Source organism: Gorilla gorilla, chromosome 1, assembly GCF_029281585.2.
Source record: "Gorilla gorilla gorilla isolate KB3781 chromosome 1, NHGRI_mGorGor1-v2.1_pri, whole genome shotgun sequence".
Classification (NCBI taxonomy): domain Eukaryota; kingdom Metazoa; phylum Chordata; class Mammalia; order Primates; family Hominidae; genus Gorilla; species Gorilla gorilla.
In genome coordinates, this window is record NC_073224.2 from 98,400,988 (window position 1) to 98,417,930 (window position 16,943).

Here is a 16,943-nt window from a genome sequence, read left to right on the forward strand (position 1 = left end):
TCCAGCAAGCTAAGATCCACTGGCTTGAAATTCTCGCTGCCAGCACAGCAGTCTGTAGTCGACCTGGGACACTCGAGCTTGGTGGGGGGAGGGTTGTCCACCATTACTGAGGTTTGAGTAGGTGGTTTTCCTCTCACAGTGTAAACAAAGCCACTGGCAAGTTCGAACTGGGTGGAGCCCACTACAGCTCAGCAAAGCCACTGTAGCCAGGCTGCCTCTCCAGATTCCTCCTCTCTGGGCAGGGCATCTCTGAAAGAAAGTCAGCAGCCCCAGTCAAGGGTTATAGATAAAACTCCCATCTCCCTGGGACAGAGCACCTGGGAGAAGGAGCAGCTGTGAGTGCAGCTTCAGCAGACAGAAATCTTCCTGCCTGCCAGCTCTGAAGAGAGCAGCAGATCTCCCAACAGAGTGCTTGAGCTCTGCTAAGGGTCAGACTGCCTCCTCAAGTGGGTCCCTGACCCCCATAGCTCCTGACTAGGAGACACCTCCCAGCAGGGGTTGACAGACACCTCATACAGGACAGCTCTGGCTGGTATTTGGTGCCCCTCTGGGATGAAGCTTCCAGAGGAAGGAACAAGCAACAATCTTGGCTGTTTTGCAGACTCTGCTGGTGATACCCAGGCAAACAGGATCTGGAGTAAACCTCCAGCAAACTCCAGCAGACCTGCAACAGAGGGGCCTGACTGTTAGATGGAAAACTAACAAACAGAAAGGAATAGCATCAACATCAACAAAAAGGACATCCACACAGAAACCCCATCCAAAGGACACCAGCATCAAAGACCAAAGGTAGGTAAACCCACAAAGATGTGGAAAAACCAGTGCAAAAAGGCTGAAAATTCCAGAAACCCGAATGCTTCTTCTCCTCTAAAGGATCACAACTCCCTGCCAGCAAGGGAAAAAAACTGGACAGAGAATGAGTTTGACAAATTGACAGAAGAAGGCTTTAGAAGGTGGGTAACAACAAACTCCTCCGAGCTAAAGGAGCGTGTTCTAACCCAATGCAAAGAAGCTAAGAATCTCAAAAGAAGGTTAGAGTTATTGCTAACTAGTACAACCAGTTTTGAGAAGAACATAAATGACCTGATGGAGATGAAAAACACAGCAGGAGAACTTTGTGAAGCATACACAAATATCAATAGATGAATTGATCAAGTGGAAGAAAGGATATCAGAGATTGAAGATCAACTTAATGAAATAAAGCATGAAGACAAGATTAGAGAAAAAAGAATGAAAAGGAATGGACAAAGTCTCCAAAAAATCTGGGACTATGTGAAAAGACCAAATCTACATTTGACTGGTGTACCTGAAAGTGACAGGGCAAAGGGAACCAAGTTGGAAAACATTCTTGAGGATATTATCCAAGAGAACGTCCCCAAAATAGCAAGACAGGCCAACATTCAAATTCAGGAAATACAGAGAACACCACAAAGATACTCCTCGAGAAGAGCAACCCCAAGACACATAATTATCAGATTCACTAAGGTTGAAATGAAGGAAAAAATGTAAAGGGCAGCCAGAGAGAAAGGTCGGGTTACCCACAAAAGGAGGCCCATCAGACAAACAGCAGATTTCTCAACAGAAACCCTACAAGCCAGAAGAGAGTGGGGGCCAATATTCATCATTCTTAAAGAAAAGAATTTTCAACCCAGAATTTTATATCCAACCAAACTAAGCTTCATAAGCAATGTAGAAGTAAAAGCCTTTACAGACAAGCAAATGCTGAGAGATATTGTCACCACCAGGCCTGCCTTACAAGAGCACCTGAAGGAAGCAATATATATGCAAAGGAAAAACTGGTATCGGCCACTGCAAAAACATACCAAATTGTAAAGTCCATCAGCACTATGAAGAAACTGCATCAACTAAGGAGCAAAAAAAAAAAAAAAAAAAAACCAGCTAACATCATAATGACAGAATCAAATTGACACAAAACAATATTAACCTTAAATGTAAATGGGCTAAGCACCCTCAATTAAAAGACACAGACTGGCAAATTGAATAAAGAGTTAAGAATCATCGGTGTACTGTATTCAGGAGACCCATCGCATTTGCAAAGACACACATAGGCTCAAAATAAAAGGATGGAAGAATATTTACCAAACAAATGGAAAGCAAAAAAAGCAGAGATTGCAATCGTAGTCTCTGATAAAACAGACTTTAAACCAACAAAGAACAAAAAAGACAAAGAAGGGCATTACATAATGGTAAAGGTATCAATGCAACAACAAGAGCTAACTATCCTAAATATATATGCACCCGATACAGGAGCACCCAGATTCATAAAGCAAGTTCTTAGAGACCTACAAAAAGACTTAGACTCCAACACAATAATACTGGGAGACTTTAACACCCCACGGTCAATATTAGACAGATCAATGAGACAGAAAATAAACAAGGATATTCAGAACTCGAACACAGCTCTAGACCAAGCAGACCTAATAGACATCTACAGAACTCTCCACCCCAAATCAACAGAATATACATTCTTCTCAGCACCATGTTGCCCTTATTCTAAAATTGACCACATAACTGGAAGTAAAATATTCCTCAGCAAATGCAAGAGAACAGATTTCATAACAAACAGTCTCTCAGACCACAAGCAATCAAAAGAGAACTCAGGATTAAGAAACTCATGCAAAACCACACAACTACAAGAAAACTAAATGACCTGTTCCTGAATGAATACTGGGTAAATAATGAAATTAAGGAAGCAATAAATATGTTCTTCGTAACCAATGAGAACAAAGACACAATGTACCAGAATCTCTGGGACACAGCTAAAGCAGTGTTTAAAGGAAAAATTTATGCACTAAATGTCTACAGGAGAAAGTGGGAAAGATCTAAAATCAACACCGTAACATCACAATTAAAAGAACTAGAGAAGCAAGAGCAAACAAATTCAAAAGCTAGCAGACGGCAAGAAATAACTAAGATCAGAGCAGAACTAAAGGAGATAGATACATGAAAAATCCTCCAAAAAGTCAATGAATCAAGGAGGTGGATTTTTGAAAAGATCAACAAAATTGATAGACTGCTAGCAAAACTAATAAAGAAGAAAAGAGAGAAGAATCAAATAGATGCAATAAAAATGATGAAGGGAGTATCACCACTAATCCCACAGAAATTCAAACTACCATCAGAGAATACTATAAACACTTCTACGCAAATCAAATAGAAAATCTAGAAAAAAATGGATAAATTCCTGGAAACATACACCCTCCCAAGACTAAACCAGGAAGAAGTTGAATCCCTGAATAGACCAATGACAAGTTCTGAAATTGAGGCAGTTATTAATAGCCCACCAACCAAAAAAAGCCCAGGACCAGACAGACTCATAGCAAAATTCTACCAGAGGTACAAAGAGGAGCTGGTACCGTTCCTTCTGACACCTTTCCAAACAACAGAAAAAAGAGGGACTCTGTCTAACTCATTTTATGAGGCCAGCATCATTCTGATACCAAAACCTGGCAGAGACACAACAAAAAAAAGAAAATTTCAGGCCAATATCCCTGATGAACATCAATGCAAAAATCCTCAATAAAATATTGGAAAACAAAATCCAGCAACACATCGAAAAGCTTATCCACCACAATCAAGTCAGCTTCATCCCTGGTATAAAAGGCTAGTTCAACATATGCAAATCAATAAATGTAATTCATCACATAAACAGAACCAATGACAAAAACCATATGATTATCTCAATAGATGCAGAAAAGGCCTTTGATAAAATTCAACACCCCTTCATGCTAAAAACTCTCAATAAACTAGGTATTGATGGAACATATCTCAAAATAATAAGAGCTATTTATGACAAACCCACAGACAATATCATACTGAATAGGCAAAACTGGAAGCATTCCCTTTGAAAACCAGCACAAGACAAGGATGCCCTCTCTCACCACTGCTATTCAACATAGTATTGGAAGTTCTGGCCAGGGCAATCAGGCAAGAGAAAGAAATAAAGGATACTCAAATAGGAAGAGAGGGAATGTCTCTGTTTACAGGTGACATGATTGTATATTTAGAAAACCCAATTGTCTCAGCCCAAAATCTCCTTAAACTGATGGGAAACTTCAGCAAAGTCTCAGGATACAAAATCAGTGTGCAAAAATCACAAGCATTCCTATACACCAATAATAGACAAACAGAGAGTCAAATCATAAATAAGCTCCCATTCACAATTGCTGCAAAGAGAATAAAATACCTAGGAATACAACTTACAAGGGATGTGAAGGACCTCTTCAAGGAGAACTACAAACCACTGCTCAAGGAAATAAGAGAGGACACAAACAAATGAAAAAGCATTCCATGTTCATGGATAGGAAGAATCAATATTGTGAATATGGCCATACTGCCCAAAGTAATTTATAGATTCAATGCTATCCCCATCAAGCTACCAGTGACTTTCTTCACAGAATAAGAAAAACCTACTTGATCTTTCATATGGAACTGAAAAAGAGCCCATATAGCCAAGACAATCCTAAGCAAAAAGAACAAAGCTAGAGGAATCACTCTATCTGACTTCAAACTATATTACAAGGCTACAGTAACCAAAACAGCATGGTACTGGTACCAAAACAGATATATAGACCAATGGAACAGAACAGTGGCTTCAGAAGTAACGCCACACATCTACAACCATCTGATCTTTAACAAAACTGACAAGAATAAGCAATGGGGAAAGATTCCCTATTTAATAAATTGCACTGGGAAAACTGGCCAGCCATAGGCAGAAAACTGAAACTGGACCCCTTCGTTACACCTTATACAAAAATTAACTCAAGGTGGGTTAAAGACTTAAATGTAAGACCTAAAACCATTAAAACCTAGAAGAAAACCTAGGCAATACCATTCAGGACACTGGCATATGCAAAGACTTCATGACTGAAACACCAAATGCAATGGAAACAAGAGCCAAAATTGACAAATGGGATCTAATTAAACTAAAGAGCTTCTGCACAGCAAATGAAACTATCATCAGAGTGAACAGACAACCAACAGAATGGGAGAAAATTTTTGCAATCCATCCATCTGACAAAGGGCTAATATCCAGAATCTGCAAAGAACTTAAATAGATTTACAAGAAAAAAACAAACAATCCCATCAAAAAGTGGCCAAAGTTTATAAACAGACACTTCTCAAACGAAGACATTTATATGGCCAACAAATGTATGAAAAAAAGCCCATCATCACTGGTTATTAGAGAAATGCAAATCAAAACCACAATGAGATACCATCTCATGCCAGTTAGAATGGCGATCATTAAAAAGTCAGGAAACAACATATGCTGAAGATGATGTGGAGAAATAGGAACACTTTTACATTGCTGGTGGGAAAGTAAATTAGTTCAACCATTGTGGAAGACTGTGTGGCAATTCCTCAAGGATCTAGAACCAGAAATACCGTTTAACCCAGCAATCCCATTGCTGGGTATATGTCCAAAAGATTACGAATCATTCTACTATAAAGACACATGCACATGTATGTTTATTGCAGCACTATTCACAATAGAAAAGACTTGGAACCAACCCAAATGCTAATCAATGATAGACTGGATAAAGAAAATGTGGCATATATACACCATAGAATACTATGCAGCCATAAAAAAGATGTGTTTATGTCCTTTGTAGGGACATGGATGAAACTGGAAACCACCATTCTCAGTAAACTAACACAGGAACAGAAAACCAAATGCTGCGTGTTCTCACTCATAAGTGGGAGTTGAACGATGAGAACACATGGACACAGGGAGCAGAACATCACACATTGGGTCCTGTCAGGGGTTGGGGGCTAGGGGAGGGATAGCATTATAAGAAATACCTAATGTAGATGATGGGTTGATGGGTAAAGCAAACCACCATGGCACACATATACCTATATATCAAACCTGCATGTTCTGCACATGTAATGGCACACATATACCTATATATCAAACCTGCATGTTCTGCACATGTAATGGCACACATATACCTATATATCAAACCTGCATGTTCTGCATATGTATCCCGGAACTCAAAGTATAATAAAAAAGAAATTATATTAATTGCCAGTTGAACCATGAGGAAAGTGGAAACTAGAAATATTGGAAATCAGAAAATGAATGATGGTATTTTTATTTAGCTGAGGTATTTATGTAGTTGGGGTATTGTTGAATAAGACCATTTATTCACTCAACATTCAGCATATGTTTATTTAGTGTCTCATACATATAACAGCACACTATATTCATTTATGGATGATGGAGTAGAAAGGTAGAAAAAATCAACTCAGGGGTTAAGATGGTGAAATGAATCTTCCTCCAGCTTATTCTGAGCACAGTCTTCACTCTAAAAAGCCATTGCCCAGTTTACCTTCTCAGCCTAACAAAGAACTATCTTTCAATTATGAGTACAAAATCAGGTTTTCAGTTAAATCAACATGTTTTACAATGCATCTATTATTATAAAATGTCTGCATAAACATTCTCTTTTGTCTCTTCAATAACATAACAAAATGAGAACAGTAATAGATGGAGTGGGCAAACCCAGCAAGGCCTGTCTGTTCTGACTCCTCTTGGCTTCTCTGTGCAGTGTTCCTTCCTCCAGAGCATGCGGCAAGATCCCTTTTGAAACTGAGGTCTCATCGCCTGCAATTAGACAAGGGGCCTCAACCATGAACCTAGCAATGCCTAAGGAAAATATATTTTCCCTCCCTTACAGGGAGAGGCTGTGGAGAAGGGGTGGTACATGGAAACTCTGTACGGTCTGCTCAATTTCTTTGTAAATTTAAAAGTGTTTTAAGAAATAAAGTCTTTTTGCTTAAAAAAAATGAGAAATAAGCTTAAAATTAGTCATATTTTCTAAAATTGCTGCATCTGAGGATGGCTTAGAGCCTTCTGCTCCCTAAGCCCTAATGTCTGGGCCCCGTTTTGAGCAATTGGGCATTTAGTGACTTGCCTCTATTTTCCACAATCAACTCAGTAGTTAATTAAACCCAGTGCAATGTCTCCATGGCAATGGCTTTGGCATCAGGAGACCCACAGAAGAACCACCTGCTGTCAACAAACATAATGAAAATTCCTACTGCTTTATGGTCACCGTGAGCTGTGGCTTGTGGTCTTTAGTCAATTGACATAAAATGGCAGGAGACTGGTTATATTTGACTTTGGTCTGGGTCTAAGACCATAGACCATCATCACATCTCTACCTCTGAGTAAATATCAGTAGCCTGTGACCCATTTTGACCTTTTTCCATTCTACACGTCAACTTGAATTCTGTCTTTTGTAGCCTCTATGTCCCTGGCTTCTCTTAGGGAGAGGCAGAGGAAAATGGAAGCACTCTATGAATAACAGACATCCATCTTGCTTGGACTAAGCATCTACAACCTTGAGAAACTGGGCAATGGACAGGAAATGAAAATAAACATCTATCCTCTGGCAGGACTTATGTTTTCACATTTCAGGTAAGAGAAGAACGGTGATGAGCCCATGCAAGTGTACTACCAATAACAGAAAGAGAGACTCACAATTAAAAGTACATCAAATAATGTTAATCAGGATTATTTAAGTTTTAAAGTGCTTTTCTGCAAAATTGTGCATATAAATTTTATATATTTTTAAATTAACTGATTCATTTTTCTTTCTAAATTTTTATATGCACTCTGTTGGTTCTGATTTAATTTGACAGGGCACTCAAAAATATTTTAATTAAAAATTTTAAATAATGATGTTTTTGTAGAAAGGACTGTATCAGATAGGATCTACACAAAGATATAATACCTAATATATGGCTGAGAACTTAATAAATGCTCTGAAAATAGTTATAATTGACAGATATAAAGACTAAGAAACCCTGCCCTCTGGGAACCCAAAAACAGAAACAGGCAAAAACACTAGCACAAGGACATAGACTTAGGAAAAGAACAGCGCAAGTAACTGCTGCCAAAAAAGAGAAAGTAATTATGGATGAAACAAATATCTTCAGAAGGCAGGATAATACTGTGGAAATCACACTCTTCTGAAAAAGAAAAGACCTCTGTTCCATTGCTAACACATCCACTCAGTTGCTTTCTAGTCTTAGAAACTTCATAGCACTCTCTGAAGCTCAATTTCTTCATCTGTCTGATGAAACTACTAAGCTAGATCTTTAAGATCATATACAGCTGTAACTGTGACTCTGGCTTTCTGGAGACCTCTTGAGTAAGAGACAAGAACTACTGCAACATACCTTTCCCAGTCCTGAAAAATGAAATTATCTTTATTTTATTAAATCCCTCCCAAAACCAACAAAGGTACAGGAAGCAATGTGAAAGGTATGTTCTTCTCAAAACTAGCAGTGCTCTCTGCCTGTTTTCAATTCCAAGTTATACTTACGTAAATAATGTATGTGAAACCACTCAACTGTTACAAAAGCATTGTCTCATCCATTTTAAAGAAATCTTAAAAGTTAGGTTAGCTGACATCAGAATGAATGAACCGCATTACAAAGATGAGAAAATTGATTCAGACTCATCAAAGTCCTGTAGCTAATACATAGCAAAGTTGAAAACTGAGCCCATAACAAAATTGTAGCAGAAATCTTTTCCTTGAAATGGCTTTATCTGGAAGGAGAGTGTTGAATACTGCTTTCCCTTTCTCACCACACACACACACACACACACACACACACAGATTGTACTGTAGTCTAGTGTTGGTTCCACCAGCTGTGTGAACTTAGGAGGAGTCCCCAAACTCTGATTCTCAAATTTCTTATCTTTATAATAAAGATATTAAAAGTAATAAATACTTCATAAGGTTGCTGTGAGGACCAAGTGAGAGAATATATGTAACAGTATTTTCACCAGATCTAGAACAAACAGCATGTAATAAATGTCAACTTGCCTTACATTATTACAAGATAATTCTAAATTTTGATTAATAAACTGATACCAAAATTGTGTTCTATTTTTTCTTCCTGGAAACATCAAAAACAATATTGATAGACTGATACAATGGAATAATGCTCCCAAAAAACATAACTGAGTTTATTTTTTCTTTGTTTTTGTCTACTTGTTTGCTAGTTTTTTGAGTGTGTGACCTCAACATGAAACATGAAGTTTATTGTAAGGAAACAGAAGAAGAGAAAAGGGAGAATAATTAGTGTGTCTTGTTTCATGGGCCTTTGTAAACTTACATTTTAATTCTGAAAGGCCAGTCAACATTAAAGAAAATATTAGTTAGTTCAATCAAAATATCTAGATAAGTAATGGCATTTAGACTCAGCCAGTACTTTTATTAAAATTCTTACAGGTGAAATTCAACTACTACTTGTTCTTCAAAGCCTTCTCTAAAATTATTGGGTTTTTCCTCCAGATTTTCAGGACATTTTGTTTATACTTATTTTATAATGTTTATAGGCTATTTTATAATATGAATAGGTGTTTGATTCTTTCTTCTCTGAGAAAAGGGCAATGATTTTATTCATAATTATATCTACAGTGCTTAGATAGTAACAGAAATCATGAAATCGTAAAACATGAGAATTGTTAGACAATCTGCTCCAGTCTTTAGGAACTCAATAAATTGTTGAGACTGATGCCTAAATATGTATGGCCTCCCTTCAAGAGCAAAACAGAACTCCGTGGAAAACCAAGTTACTTTCAGTCAGGTTTGGAGAGCCTCAAGGGAAGAATAATTTCTCTTAAATTTTCTCTTCCTGAGAAAATACAGAAAAATCAGTTTCAATAACTTCCCATGAGTTAAATGCTTATTGCCTCACTGATGAAAATATTTCTGATACCAATACCTATAGAACAACAATAAAGTAATAAAACAGAAGTACTTACTAAGCACTCCTTATTTATGGGACAAATCTCTTTCATATATATTGCCTGAATTAATTCTCATGATAGCCCAGGAGGCAGGAATTATTCTTATCATACAAATGAGAAAATAGGCCTTAGAGAATTTATTAAGATTTTACCACTAGAACTTGCCAGAGTCAGGATTAAAGCCTACATCTGTCAAAATGTAAAGCCTATTTTATTCCTACATTACTCAACTTTACATGTGCTTGTGAGAGTAAAATTTCAGATTCTACATGTAGAAATTTATTAGTAGTACTAAAAACCAGAGAATATAGAAGTTGAAAGTTAATAGTATGTTAGTAATAAATATGCCAACCACCTAGGCAATAAAAAAAATCCTTGTGCTAGATATTGGGCGAAGAACCAGAGGAATAAGATAGAGGAGGAGGAGGAAGGTGTTTGCCCCTTTCATGGGGTTGAGAAAGGGCGTGATATAAAGTAGAACATGCAAGCAGAAAATATCCTTGCACTCTTCCAGGAGCAAGGAGAAGCAAATGTACTTACTTGCCCTATTTATATATTTAGATTAAAAGTTTTAGAAACTAAATAGTGCCTGTGTTATGATATTTCTCCAAGTACACTTAGTTCAGCCTTTTCATAACATATATAAAGAAACCTAGAAATAAATAAAAAATACATATCATTTTTCAAGGATGTATACAAGATATGTCTCCTGAGTGCTCCTATAATTTCAAATGCATATCCATCATCTCAATCACCACATTTTTAATAATATCTTCTTCTGAATGTGTCTCACCCTTGAAACATGAACTAGAGGCTCGGGACTGGGTCTTATTTAAATGTGTTTCTTCATTGCAGACCTAGTAGTTGACACATTGTTATAATCACACTGCTTAATACATGTGTACTATCTGATATTCTTGATTCGGTGGTTCTTAGGTAACATAAAAATGCATTGTCATTAATTTTGTTATTAATATTAGTTAAGGTGATTTTAATAATATACTTTTAATGGGATAATTGTAAGGTTATCTTTATGATTCTTCTCTCACTTATTTGAATTCTAATATGCTCTAAAGAGCAGCAAATGTACTAGGAATTGGGAATCACCTTAGGTACACAGAATTCTGATGACCAGATGCTCTCTTCAGTGCCAGTTTTCTATTGTAAACAGAGATTTCTCTTTCAGATTTAAATGGGCCAGACTTAGTTTTATGTGATGCAGACATTCTTAGCATTCTTGACACTGAGCAATTCTTGTGCCTAGAAAGAAATAACACTGAGAATTCTCTTACTCTGTGAGTTCTAAGAAGTCTGTGCTGCCCATGAATAAAATAGATAATGTGGCAAGTTAACTCTCTTATTTATATAACAATTATTTATTGAGAAGGTGTTAAGTATTAAGTACTTAATATGGTTCTAGATGCAGAGGAGAACTCAGGCAAAGATACATACAATTCACATCTTTTCCTCAAAGGTACAAAATCTGGTAGAGAAAATAGATATAAGAACAATTCATTAGAATATTTCAAAATTAAGTAAATATCACATAATTTTGGCAATCAATGTCTTATGTGAGTTCTGAGGAAGAAACAACTCCTTTCACCAGGAGGTAGCAAGGAAGCTTTCAAAAAGGTAGATTTTAATGGAGGCTTCAGAAGAACCATAAAATATCTGTAAATAAAAGTGAATAACAAACTACTATGAGCAAGGAATAGAGGCAAGGAAGTCCAGAACGTATTTGGGCAATAGTGATATATCCCATTAAGGTCTGAAAATGAGCACAGAAAGATAGTTTATTTCCCCAAAGGAAAGACTTTTGGAAACAATGAAGAGTTTGAACTCTATACTATAGCCATAAGTAAAATTTTTGAAGAGTGAAGCAATATAATACAATTTATATTTTAAAAGATTAGGCTGTCATCAGGGGAAAGATGGGTTGCAGAAATGTAAGAGTGGCCATGGGAAACGAGCCATAATGTGACTTCAGAAGGAGTTAAGGGAAGTGATGAAAATGGATAGAATCCTGAAGAAAGACTGTGGTCCTCCCTGCCAGAGGAAAGACTCTGATATAGGTATTAGAGAAAGTGTAGACATATTCCACCTTGAAATTAATGAATAGAAAGAAGAAGATAATTTTTTTCCACTTTGGGACCAGGATAAAGCTACAGAAACAAGAGCCAGCATAATAAAAGTATAACTGACAATTCCTGCCAGGAGGTAAGGAAAACAGTGTTCAAGAGAATTTGCATCTAAGTTATGGAGAGATTAAAACTAAGAGTGGGGGTTTAGGTGTTAACGAGAATGACAATTAAGAACCATTGAGTTATAGACAACTATGGTATATTCAGATGGTTTACTTTGCAACTGTAGGAAAGATTTTTTTTTTTTTTTGAGAGAATACGGATACAAGAGAGCCAAAAAGACAAGCTTTGCAAGATAATCTAAGAGTGAAAGGCTAAGAATCTGAGTAACAGCCTCATCATGGGAATGGAGGTGAAGGGTTGTTTGAATCTGAAAAATATCAAGAACTTTTTGGCTATGTTGTTAGAACTACTATGGAGACTCAAAGTTTGATGAACGCTTGCCTGATTTTAGCAACATCATGTCTTGGAAAAACAAGAGGGAGGAGAAAAGATGAGTTCAGAACTCAAAATCTGAGAACGCTGCTGATGATCAATTTTCTGTGAATCTACTTATTTTCAGGGATTTCTTTTGGTGCTGACTCCTCTTCTCTCCCTAATTGTCTCCTGATGATGTATGCTCCATGGAGCGGGTCAATGAGACTGTGGTGAGAGAGTTTGTCTTCCTCGGCTTCTCATCCCTGGCCAGGCTGCAGCAGCTGCTCTTTGTTATCTTCCTGCTCCTCTACCTGTTCACTCTGGGCACCAATGCAATCATCATTTCCACCATTGTCCTGGACAGAGCCCTTCATATCCCCATGTACTTCTTCCTTGCCATCCTCTCCTGCTCTGAGATTTGCTACACCTTCGTCATTGTACCCAAGATGCTGGTTGACCTGCTGTCCCAGAAGAAGACCATTTCTTTCCTGGGCTGTGCCATCCAAATGTTTTCCTTCCTCTTCCTTGGTTGCTCTCACTCCTTCCTGCTGGCAGTCATGGGCTATGATCGTTACATAGCCATCTGTAACCCACTGCGCTACTCAGTGCTCATGGGACATGGGGTGTGTATGGGACTAGTGGCTGCTGCCTGTGCCTGTGGCTTCACCGTTGCACAGATCATCACATCCTTGGTATTTCACCTGCCTTTTTATTCCTCCAATCAACTACATCACTTCTTCTGTGACATTGCTCCTGTCCTCAAGCTGGCATCTCACCATAACCACTTTAGTCAGATTGTCATCTTCATGCTCTGTACATTGGTCCTGGCTATCCCCTTATTGTTGATCTTGGTGTCCTATGTTCACATCCTCTCTGCCATACTTCAGTTTCCTTCCACACTGGGTAGGTGCAAAGCTTTTTCTACCTGTGTATCTCACTTCATTATTGTCACTGTCCACTATGGCTGTGCCTCCTTTATCTACTTAAGGCCTCAGTCCAACTACTCCTCAAGCCAGGATGCTCTAATATCAGTATCCTACACTATTATAACTCCATTGTTCAACCCAATGATTTATAGCTTGAGAAATAAAGAATTCAAATCAGCTCTTTGTAAAATTGTGAGAAGAACAATTTCCCTGTCGTAAAATTAATCTTGATTCTGGCCAGGCGCAGTTTCTCACAACTGTAATCCCAGCATTTTGGAAGGCTGAGACAGGTGGATCACCTGAGGTCAGGACTTCAAGACCAGCCTAGCCAACATAGTGAAATCCTGTCTCCAACAAAAAATACACAAATTAACCGGATGCCGTGGTGGACTCCTGTAATCTCAGCTACTCAGGAGCCTGAGACAGGAGAATCACTTGAACCCAGGAGGCAGAAGGTTGCAGTGAGATTGTGTCACTGCACTCCAGCCTGGGCGACAGAGTAAGACTCTGTCTCAAAAAAAAAAAAAAAAAAAAAAATCTTGATTCTGCTCTTTCCAAACCATAAACCACAAGTTATACAGGAAAAAATTCCCAGAACACAAATGATCAAGCAATTGAGAATTATGTTCAGGAACAGAGATCATTTCCTGTCATCTCCAAATATAAAATTTAGAAAAACACAACTGCTTGCCACACTCACATGAATTATTGACTATTGAAGGTTTTTTTTTTCAAATTATTAAAAAATAACAGATGGCTATTATGGGAAAGCATATGTATGTTCAGAATTTTAGGCTCTAATAAATACTGTCACCCAATCTCAGCCAGGCTGAAAACTAACCCTGCAAAATGTGGCACAATCCTAACTCTCTGTTCTAGGGACTCAGGAAGCTTCTATCTCTAGGATTTTTCTAGATGTTTTCTGGACCTCAGCCTTCCAAAGTCATCAGATCACAATTGTTAAATGAGATACTTGTTAAGCATCATTACAATGTTTGATGCATAAGATATATCCAAATAATGTTCAAGTTAGAAAATTATGAAAAGTTATCCATTTCCATGCTTCTAGTGTATTAATGAAATACGATCATTTCTAATTTTGTATGCAGTGCCATACATCTAAATTTGGTCAGCATACCCTGAAGATATTCACAGGGGAATGGATTAATGACAAGACCTAAAATCACCCTAAATGACCAGGCAAGGCAAGCTAAAGCTTAAGTCAATTTCACTAAATATTCACCAAGTGGAAAGCTTTGCATATGGAACAATCAATCTGTTCTCCCTGCAACTCAAGAGTTTGCATGTACATTTGAGACCAGAACTTGAATTTGATGTTTTCATTCGCTGTCCTTTCTGCAGGAGTGATAGCAAAAAGGAAGTTTCACAACAGTGATGATTTCTCACATTATAACTGTTTTCAAGATCCACCTGTCAATAAAAGTCTCCTGATTGATTTATTTTGTTTCTAGGTTTTTTCCTTTTCTTCCACCAGCCTCTTCATCAGTGATGTATACCTTTTAGGGGTTGAAGCAGGAGGGAAGGAAGTGGAATGTTTTGTTCACAGGCCCTGTTTATTGCAGGACAACTGCCAAGAATGTAAATCAATTGCATTTCTTCCATTTCTTTGAAGCTTGAAACTTGCTGCTGATGGGGGTTGAAAATCACAGATTGATGCAAAATTAATTTCAGTGGCCCCCAAGTTGTCTTTTCCTTGGCCATATTGCCCACCCCAGGCCTCCAGCATATCAAGTTGATTCATGAAAAGTAAATGAGCTAAGTTTAATGTGTTAATTATTTATAGCTGCATTGTGTGCTACAGTTTAACAATGTTATTTCATCTAAACTTTAGAGCACCCTGGGAAGTATATATTATAATCGACATTTTGTAGATGAGAAAAATGACACTCAGACAAATAAAATGACTTGCCTACTAATGAGTAAAAGAATTAATACTGAGTCCACATGATCTATTTTCTTTATTAATGCTTTTATAATGCTCTCACATGCCCTCTTGAAAAGACTGTGATTTTTTTAATTAATGGAGTAGAATGTATAAGTATTCACCTTTAACAATAGAAGATTAAGCCATGGGTCATCTGTGGGAAGATATACTCTTGATGTTAAATAGTCTTTTAAACCTTGTTTCTTTCCAAGAGCTGTGGATACTATTATTTTGGGGTCTGACACCACAACACTGACAAGTGGGCAGGACCACTTTGTGTTAAAAGGTCATGAATATAAAAAATGACTCTCCTGGCATTTTATCCTTTCTCTTATTTTTTCCATGTGAATGAAAAATTAAGTTGACATTGGGCCTGCACTCCCATGTGTTAAAACTGAACATCTTGCTCTTTCTGTTCCTCTTTTCACACATGCGCATACACACATATCTCTATTGTCCAGTCATATGTAATTTGCAGGAGAGGGGTAAGATTTTTAGATTTGTAGTTGGCTTTAGCAAGAGAGTAAACTCCCTTAGGCCTTCTAACTAGGCCACATATGCCTGTTTAGCTTACAGAGAAATCTGCACTTGAGTTTTAAGCATAAACTCAACCAATAATAATAAATTGATGTTTTGAATTCCCATTCATCATAGTCTATTACATATATATGTTTTTGAATACATTATAGGGAAGAGAAAAAGTTATACCAAGTTAGGATTATGGAATTTCTGTTACCTTGGCCACAAAAAATTATAATAGCACTAAAACTAGATTTGTAGCCTATGAGGCTGGCTTTGGACTGATTTTCTAAGACATCCTTTAACATTGAACAGATCGATGACAACTGAAGTCATAAGACAGCTCTCACCAAGTGCCAGGACAAGTACACATTTACACTAACAGAAGGCAACCCACATAATAGCTGTTTTCAGTGCCCCATATAAACCAATATCCAACCCCTCAGGTAAATTTTTATTTTCAAAAAAATTTAGCAAAGAATCACATTCCACTCCAACTATCACCTTTAGATATCTCTTCCCAAATCTCTCCCCTAGATTGCCAGCCTCCTACTCCTTCAATTGATTCTACTTTCTCTTCCTCAAACCAAAAACTTTTTTTAAAATAGATTCAACAGGTACACGTGCAGTTTTGTTATATAGATATATTGCGTGATGCTGAGGTTTGGGCTTCTAGTGTACTCATCACCCAAACAGTGAACATTGTACCCAACAGATAATTTTTCAGCACTAACCTCCCTCTCACCTTCCCTCATTTGGGGTCCTCAGTGTCTGCCATTTCCATCTTTATGTCCATGTGCACCCACTGTTTAGCTCCCACTTGTGAGAACATGTGCCAATCCTGAATCTCTACCAGAGTACCACTTCCGTTACTCACTCCATCTTATGCTGAGCATTCCGTTTCTCCCACATATCATGGAAGTCTAAAGTGCTTACCCACACTCAATATTCAGTGTTATATTCTGGTATGTCCGAGGCTCTAACTCTCAAGGGTAAGCCAATAAAACAAAAGTAATGGCAATTATTTCAAACAGAACTGATTTAATATAGGGAATTGCTTACACGAATGTGAAAATTTGTAAAAGCAAAAAGGGATGCTAGGGCAACACATTTGTATAACTAAGGAAAATGGCTACTCTGCTTAGACTTGCAATGGATGGAGAAAATGTGGTGTTAATAGAAACCAGGAGTTCAGAGAAGAAACC

At 37.5% G+C, this 16,943-nt stretch overlaps 1 protein-coding gene across 1 annotated transcript; it reads left to right on the forward strand.

Moving 5' to 3' along the window:
- The first annotated feature begins 7,139 nt into the window (after positions 1 to 7,139).
- LOC101144267 (olfactory receptor 10K2) lies at positions 7,140 to 15,215 on the forward strand. Its single transcript, XM_055363117.2, has 2 exons — positions 7,140 to 7,444; positions 12,494 to 15,215. Exon 2 carries the CDS (start codon positions 12,555 to 12,557, stop codon positions 13,491 to 13,493), a length of 939 nt encoding a protein of 312 aa, XP_055219092.2. The 5' UTR covers positions 7,140 to 7,444; positions 12,494 to 12,554; the 3' UTR covers positions 13,494 to 15,215.
- Positions 15,216 to 16,943: the final 1,728 nt, after the last annotated feature.

Bases quoted from the DNA above. Each gene is read 5' to 3' on its own strand.
- LOC101144267 (XM_055363117.2), top strand. From the start codon at position 12,555: ATGGAGCGGGTCAATGAGACTGTGGTGAGAGAGTTTGTCTTCCTCGGC.